General features: G+C 35.6%; 1 protein-coding gene across 2 annotated transcripts; it reads left to right on the forward strand.

Annotated features, from left to right (window-relative positions):
* Window positions 1-213: 213 nt before the first annotated feature.
* Window positions 214-3,010, forward strand: LOC147395832 (GDSL esterase/lipase At1g54790-like). Of its 2 annotated transcripts, none has more exons than XM_086449201.1 (5): window positions 214-523; window positions 608-808; window positions 1,847-2,013; window positions 2,091-2,361; window positions 2,648-3,010. In XM_086449201.1, the coding sequence occupies exons 1-5, from the start codon at window positions 289-291 to the stop codon at window positions 2,914-2,916; spliced, it is 1,143 nt and encodes a 380-aa protein (XP_086305327.1). In that variant the 5' UTR covers window positions 214-288; the 3' UTR covers window positions 2,917-3,010. The 2 variants fall into 2 exon arrangements, with proteins under 2 accessions (XP_086305327.1, XP_086305328.1); XM_086449202.1 differs by having other exon boundaries at window positions 608-802.
* The last annotated feature ends 5,484 nt before the right edge of the window (window positions 3,011-8,494 follow it).

The raw sequence follows: 8,494 nt of genomic DNA on the forward strand, positions 1-8,494 counted from the left end.
TCTTGCACATCTATAACATGTGGTACATAAGACTAAGAGCATACCCCTTAAAACTAATTCTATAGTGAACTCTAAGTTTGAAAAAGGACAATTTTGTCATTTAAGTAAAAGCAAGGACAAGTTGATGATTGCACTTCCAAAAATTCAAACTTGTAAAACACTAAAACAACATAAAACTCACCAAACTTTCCTTTTTGAAATATTTCATAAAGTGGTTGGTGGTTAGTTAACATTCTAAGAAGTTCACACTCACAAACACACAAAGCTCTCTCCCTAGCACCACCAGCAATGGCTCTCAGGCTTTCTCCTCTACACATCTTCACCTTAATTTTCATGTTCTCATCCATGGCAGATACCATCGATTTCAATTATCCGGCGGTATTCAACTTTGGGGATTCAAACTCCGACACAGGGGGACTCATCGCAGGGCTCGCTGAACTTCTTGACTCACCTAATGGACAAAAATACTTTCGGAAGCCATCTGGGAGGTTCTGCGATGGTCGCTTAATCATCGATTTTCTAAGTAATTTTCTCTTAAATTATAGAAGAAACTTTTCGTTCATAGAACATATGTCGACATTTGAATTTTTTATTTGGTATTTTGTAGTGGATGCAATCGATTTGCCATTTTTGAATTCGTATTTGGATTCAATTGGGGCGCCAACTTTCCGAAAAGGGTGTAATTATGCATCTGCAGGGTCTAGTATACTTCCAGCAACCGCCGCATCAGTCAGCCCATTTTCATTTGGAATTCAGGTTGCTCAATTTTTACGATTCAAATCTCGGGTTCTCGAATTGAAAGGTAAAGGTATGTTGTTAAATTTTTTTGACTTATGGCTTCATATACATCTGTTTGAGGTTTCCAATTTTTGGGATCCTTTGTATTTGCAACCAAACATGAGCCCAAGCATAGAACAAGAGAAATTAATAATGATTTGGATTATATTTGTTTGTTTCAAAATGTTTTAGCTCAACATTTCAGTTTTGGCCAAAACCTTAGAAAATATTTACTCCAAAGCATTCCATTCTTCAGGAATGACCGAAACATTGCTTAGAGACGAGATTTTAAACCTTGAAGAAACTCAAGAAAATCAATTTTATAGAACAATGGCCCTTCGAAAAAAAGATTTCCTCATAGAATGTTTTCTTTTCCTGCAAAAAGAAAAAGAAAAAGATGCAATAATGCGCCTTCATCACCATCTTTGAGTGGTTCAGAGGTCCCTGTCACCACCTTCACTCATCACTAGATTGTTCACCATGACCATTGATTTTCAATACAAATTCGTATTTCTCCACTGCTCATTCTTTTTCTTTGTATTTTTGTTCTTACTTTTAAGCATATTTCCCGTCATACATCACAACGTTAATGCGGTGAATATACTTTATATCATAACAAGGGGTTGGCCTACTGTAATGCTGAGCCTTGATAAGCTCCTCAGGAAGGGTAGGTCAAGTGTTCAAAACCCCACAAAGAAATGAATTCCTTAGGGCCATCCTCCAAGGTTTGGTTGACCCTCGACTCAACCAGTTGCACGTACAACTTTCCAAGGGGCTGGTGTGTGTGTGTGTGTGTGTGACCATGGGATTAGTCTCACCCGAAGGGCGAGGATACCCACGATAAGCAAAATTTATATATATCATAACAATATGAACACTTAATCCCTTTATAAGATGCACATAGTTTTGTTCATTAGTTGACAGGAATATGAAACCCACAACACACAGTACATCATCCTAATATTTGGGGTCGACAACATGGTTTTGTGTTAAAAGATCTGACAATCGATACAACCCTTTCCTTCCTATGGGCTTGGAACTGATTCACAATTCCTTAAATTTCTTGTAGGTAAGAAACTAGATAGATACCTCCCTCCCGAAGATTATTTTAAGCAGGGGCTTTACATGTTCGATATAGGCCAGAACGATATAGCCGGTGCATTTTATTCCAAATCAGAGGACCAAATAATTGCTTCGATTCCTATGATACTATTGGAATTCGAAACTCGAATTCAGGTCAGGTGATAAATTTTTCAAATTTTTTTTTTAACCATTAAGATTCACAATCTGACCTTTTCTATTTGTTTTTTCAGAAATTATATGATCAAGGGGCAAGAAGGTTTTGGATCCATAACACTGGTCCCCTTGGATGCTTACCTCAAAATATTGCTGCATTCGGGAAGGACCCGTCTAAACTTGATGAGCTAGGATGTGTCAGCTCACATAACCGTGCTGCTAAGCTTTTCAATTTGCAGCTTCATGCTCTATGTACAAAATTGCAGAGCCAATTTTTGGGCGCAAATGTCACCTATATCGACATATTCTCAATAAAATCCAACCTCATTTCAAATTATTCAAAATATGGTAAGTACTTATAAGCTTAGTTTTCTTTTGCTAATGGTTAACTGTTTCATACTAGGTGTCTAGAGCACTCATAGGGGCACTTATCTCTTTGTCAAGATAGGATTATTAAGTTCTTGAAAGAATTAAAACTTCAAATATTGTGAAAATTTTGAAAAAAAAATAAAGATACTTATTAGAGAGCTTTGAGTCATGTCCCAAAGACATTTGGTTTGGTTCTATCTATTAATTATTAGATTCCTACTGAAGAAAAATAACAATTTAACTTTGATTGTAAAATTATTTTCAGGGTTCGAACAACCAATAATGGCGTGTTGTGGGTACGGAGGTCCACCATTGAACTACGATAGTCGGATCCCTTGTGGACAAACAAAGATTTTGAATGGAAGCTCAGTGACAGCCAAAGGATGTGATGATAGTAGTGAATATATAAGTTGGGATGGAATACATTACACTGAGGCTGCAAATCAATTTGTTTCGTCACAAATACTTACTGGAAAATATTCTGACCCTCCTTTCTCTGATAAGATGCCATTTCTATTGAAGCTTAAGTTCTAATAAGGATTCAATAGTTCTTGTTTTATATTTTTTTACTCCAATTATCTAATAAATTATGTTAATTTACTCTAAGAAATTAATGGGTATTTGATTCTTTCTATGAAAGAAATCAGTGTTTAAATTACTACAAGTCAATTGCATTGTTTAATTGTTTCTTTGGATTCTATGTATCAAAATGTAACAAAGATTGTTTACTAAGAAATGTGTGTCACTAAGGCTGTGTTTGGATTCAGAGAAATGGAGAGAAGAGAAGAGAAGGGAAGAGAAAATAAATGAGTTTCTCTGCATTTCTCTTGTTTGGATTGTTAAGTGGGGAGAGAAGAGGAGAGAAAAAAATGTGAATTTTCTTTTTCTCCAAAAGTGGACAGAAGAGGAGAGAAATCCTTTTAAAATATTTTATAATTCCAACTCTACCCTAGATCTCTTTTTAAGGTATTTTAAAATTTCAAAGCTATCCCAAGTTCTCTCTTGTCAATCCAAGTGATTGTTCATATTACTTTACTTGATTTATTGGAAAATCTCCAATCTACAATCTGGTGATACGAAATTTATTGAAAACAACGAAAATGAAATCAACCACACGACACAGGGATTTTCGTTGAAATTAAATCCTAAACCAGGGAATTTTTTTGGGTATATATTGTATTTTCGAGTAGGGTTTCTTTATGTTTTTGCTTTGTGAGGTTCCTTGCAGTTGAGGACAGAGAGTCTGTAATCGTTATTGTTTATAGTGGATTTTTCTCCCTCTTCTTTGTGGGCGTGGGCAATTTATTGAACGATGTAAATCTTATGTGTTCGTTTTTCCTTTTTGTTTTTTACTCTTGTTACGCTTCTGCACGACAGACCCACATTGATATATTTCACTACTCAAAAGGCCAAAAAGGATTTACGACATTTTTCTCACAAAAATCTACTAATATACCTAACGAGTTAGGATATATTAGCACGATTTGTTGTCCCCGTGACCCCCTAGCTAGTAAGCTCCGTGTGGAGATCGACCAATGTAAGTTGTGGTTTAATTAACAGTACCTCCTTGTAGATCAGTATCATCAAACTCTGCTAAATATAACAATTAATACATGTTTTTAGTCGACTTTTACATCAAATCAAAGTTGTAGGTGACTCACAAAAAAAGGAAAAAAAAAAAAAAATAAAGAAAAAAAGATCGAAGGCAGATGTGAATTGCCTTTCAACCCACTTTTTGAACTCAGCTTGGCTCAACTCAACCTCATGAAGTAGCTGTCGAGCTTGTCATAAAAATTGGAAAAATTTATTCCACCTAAAAGAAATATGGTCGGTTACTCATAAAAATGACTGGTGGAAGTTGTTGAGGTTTTGGAGGTATCCATTGGACACGTTGAACAAAAAGTGGAGAGCAATTATACATTAAAACAAAAGAAATGAACATCCAGATTTACGTGGTGGTTCAACTTCGAAGCTTATATCGATAGTGGTTGGTCCAATTATCTTCACTATGAAAATCAAAAGAGAATAGTGTATTAAAAATAAGTCTCAAATTTTAATCTCAAACCCAAGTCCTGAAATCTTAGTACAACTCTTGTCAAGCTCTCTTAAACCTTGGAAGAAGAATTCTTCTACCAATTTTGAAAATATCTTATACATTACCATTTATAGGATTCCTAAAAATGAACTTATCTGCATAGATCAAAGTCCTACGTAATGGTTGAAAAAGAACATGCATATAAATACTCTTTATTTAATTTAAAATATTAAAAATTATATATATGTACTCTTTAAAAAAAAAATTAATGTATTATATTTTTATTGCGTCAATGAGTCAATGTTTCTGCACAGAGGTAAAGCCAATATTTTGTTCTTGTGAGGGCAATTGAGAGCAATTTTTTCTTTTGTGGGAACAAACAATAGAGAAAATTTTATTTTCTTTTATTATTATTATTATTTGATTAGAAGGGTATCTGGGCCAGTTTGCGCACACCAACTATTCTTTCTTCCTCGAACAAGGCTTGCGAAACATGATTTTAATCCTGTGGTCTGTGACCACTGATATTAGTAGTCGGTGGGAATCGAGCTTCAGACCACAGGGGAAGCACACCCCTTGATTCCAAAGTGCTACCACTCAACCACTCATTTGGTGGTTTATTTCCTTTTATTATTTCTTGAATTCATGTAATATATAAATGTATCCATCCTTCATTTTCTTTCTTCTAAACTTTTACTTTTTTTTTTTTTGGGTATTGGGTTCAAGTTTCAAAGTTGCCGGTATTACGTAGAATAAGAGAGAGTGGAAGGGGAGGAGATCAAGGGCTTTGATTTTGAAGAAAAAAGTCCAAATTATGATTTAGGTGATGGCGCTTCAAGCCAACAATTAATGCTTCAAGAACAAACCGAATCCATCAATTATCAAGAAATAGCTTCTAGCTCTAATTATGCTTATGGCCAACAGTATTTGCTCTAATTTGTCTAGAAAGTTTTCTCTGTTCACAATGTTAATAGATTGATTTGGCAATATATATATATATAGGGTCCCGTTCAGCACCCTAAGCTTTATCACACACTTTAACAAACGTGTTTTGTCTTACATGGGTTAGAAGTTTTGGAATGGGCTGATTTTTGGTGAGGATGATCTCTATGATGAGGAGATCATCCTCACAAAAAATCAGCTCATTCCAAAACTTCTAACCCCATAAAAAATGGTTTACAAAAATGGACGGTCCACGATTTTTCAACGTGTAAACATGGGGCTAAACATTTCGGAATGGGCTGATTTTTGGGGAGGATGATCTTCTAATCATAGAGATCATCCTCACCAAAAATCAGCCCATTCCAAAACTTCTAACCCATGTAGGACAAAAAACGTTTGTTAAAGTGTGTGGTAAAACTTAGGGTGCAGAACATTTCCCATATATATATATATATGGGTCAGGTTCAAACGACAACCATTTCAACACACATATAGACAATGTATTTTGTCTTATATGGGCAAAAATATTTGGAATGGGCTGATTTTTTATGAGGATGATCTCTGTGGTGAGGAGATCATCCTTGCCAAAAATCAGCTCATTATGAAACTTCTAGACCGTCCAATTTTTGTTGAAAAATTATAGACCGTCCAATTTTTGTAAATCAATTTTGATGGGGTTACAAGTTTTGGAATGGGATGATTTTTTGCCAGGATGATCCCCTCATCACAGAGATCATCCTGACAAAAAATCAGCCCATTCCAAAATTTTTTGCCCATATAAGACAAACACGTTGTCTATATGTGTGTCGCAATGTGTGTTGCAAGAACCCAATCCTAGGTTCAAAGGACAACCATTTCAACACACATATAGACAACGTGTTTTGTCTTATATGGGCAAAAATGTTTGGAATGGACTGATTTTTTGTGAGGATGATCTCTATGATGAGGAGATCATCCTTGTCAAAAATCAGCTCATTATGAAACTTCTAGACCGTCCAATTTTTGTTGAAAAATTATAGACCGTCCAATTTTTGTAAATCAATTTTGATGGGGTTACAAGTTTTGGAATGGGATGATTTTTTGCCAGGATGATCCCCTCATCACAGAGATTATTCTCACAAAAAATCAGTTCATTCCAAACATTTTTTCCCATATAAGACAAAACACGTTATCTATATGTGTGTAGAAATAGTTGTCCTTTGAACCTGACCCATATATATATATAAGATTAGGATCCGTATACACATAAAGCTACTCATAAAACTACAACATGTTTTATCTTATATGGGCAAAAATATTTGGAATGGGCTGATTTTTTGTGAGGATGATCTCTATGGTGAGGAGATCATCCTTGCCAAAAATCAGCCCATTATGACACTTCTAGCACCATATTTATAAGTTAAAAAATCTAATTTTTGTAAATCACTTTTTATGGTGTTAGACGTTTTGGAATGGAATGATTTTTTGCGAGGGTGATCCCCTCACCACAGAGATCATCCTCACAAAAAATCAGCCCATTCTGAATTTTTTTAATCATATAAGACAAAAATGTTGTAGGTTTATGAGTAGCTTTATGTGTCTACCGAACCCAACCCATATATATATATATGAGTAGCGTTCAATGGCCAACAGTTTGGCAAACATTTTGGCAAACACATTTTTCAAAACATGGGTTAGAGGTCTTGGAATGGGCTGATTTTTGGTGAGGATGATCTCTATGGTGAGGAGATCATCATCACCAAAAATCAGCCCATTCCAAAACTTCTAACCTCATCAAAAATGGTTTACAAAAAATGGACGGTTCAAACTTTTTCAACTTGTAAAATGGGGCTAGAAGTTTTGGAATGAGCTGATTTTTGGTGAGGATGATCTCCTCACCGTAGAGATCATCCTCACCAAAAATCAGCTCATTCCAAGACCTCTAACCCATGTTTTGAAAAAGTGTTTGCCAAAATGTTTGCCAAACTGTTGGCCACGGATAGGGACCCTATATATATATATATGGGGTAGTGTTTAATGGCAAACTTTTTGGCAAAACATTTTTCAAAACATGGGTTAGAGGTTTTGGAATGGGCTGATTTTTAGTGAGGATGATCTCTACGGTGAGGAGATCGTCCTCACCAAAAATCAGCCCATTCCAAAACTTCTAACCCATGTTTACAAGCTGAAAACTCGTGGACCGTCCATTTTTTGTAAACTGTTTTTGATGGGGTTAGAAGTTTTGGAATCGGCTGATTTTTGGTGAGGATGATCTCCTCACCGTAGAGATCATCCTCACCAAAAATCAGCCCATTCCAAAACTTCTAACTCATGTTTTGAAATATGTTTTGCCAAAAAGTTGGCCATTGAATGCTACCCATATATATATATGGGTCCCTATCCGTGGCCAACAGTTTGGCAAACACTTTTTCAAAACATGGGTTAGAGGTCTTGAAATGGGCTGATTTTTGGTGAGGATGATCTCTACGGTGAGGAGATCATCTTCACCAAAAATCAGCTCATTCCAAAACTTCTAGCCCCATTTTACAAGTTGAAAAATCGTGAACCGTCCATTTTTTGTAAATCATTTTTGATGAGGTTAGAAGTTTTGGAATGGGCTGATTTTTGGTGATGATGATCTCCTCACCATAGAGATCATCCTCACCAAAAATCAGCCCATTCCAAGACCTCTAACCCATGTTTTGAAAAATGTGTTTGCCAAAATGTTTGCCAAACTGTTGGCCATTGATCGCTACTCTATATATATATATATATATAGGGAGCGGTTCGGCAGCCCTAAAGTTTGCCAAGTTTGGTGCCAAACATTTTTTGTAAGTCACTTTTGATGGGGTTAGAAATTTTGGAATAGGCTGATTTTTTGTGAGGATGATCTCTACGGTGAAGAGATCATCCTCACAAAAAATCAGCTTATTTTGAAACTTCTAACCCTAGTTTACAAGTTGAAGAATCCTGGACCGTCCAATTTTTGTAAATCACTTTTGATGGGGTTAGAAGTTTTGGAATAAGCTGATTTTTAGTGAGGATGATCTCCTCTTCATATAGATCATCCTCACAAAAAATCAGCTCATTCCAAAGCTTCTAACCCATATTTTGAAAAATGTTTGGCACCAAACTTGGCAAACTTTAGGGCTGCTG

Source organism: Akebia trifoliata, chromosome 8, assembly GCF_017979445.1.
Source record: "Akebia trifoliata isolate Shusen 1 chromosome 8, ASM1797944v1, whole genome shotgun sequence".
NCBI classification, from domain to species: Eukaryota; Viridiplantae; Streptophyta; class Magnoliopsida; order Ranunculales; family Lardizabalaceae; genus Akebia; species Akebia trifoliata.

Excerpts from the sequence above, each read along its gene's own strand:
- LOC147395832 (XM_086449201.1), top strand. The coding sequence starts at position 289 with ATGGCTCTCAGGCTTTCTCCTCTACACATCTTCACCTTAATTTTCATG. Across the intron at positions 809-1,846 it reads TCTCGAATTGAAAGGTAAAG|GTAAGAAACTAGATAGATAC; the intron begins GTATGTTGTTAA and ends AATTTCTTGTAG. Across the intron at positions 2,014-2,090 it reads AATTCGAAACTCGAATTCAG|AAATTATATGATCAAGGGGC; the intron begins GTCAGGTGATAA and ends TTGTTTTTTCAG.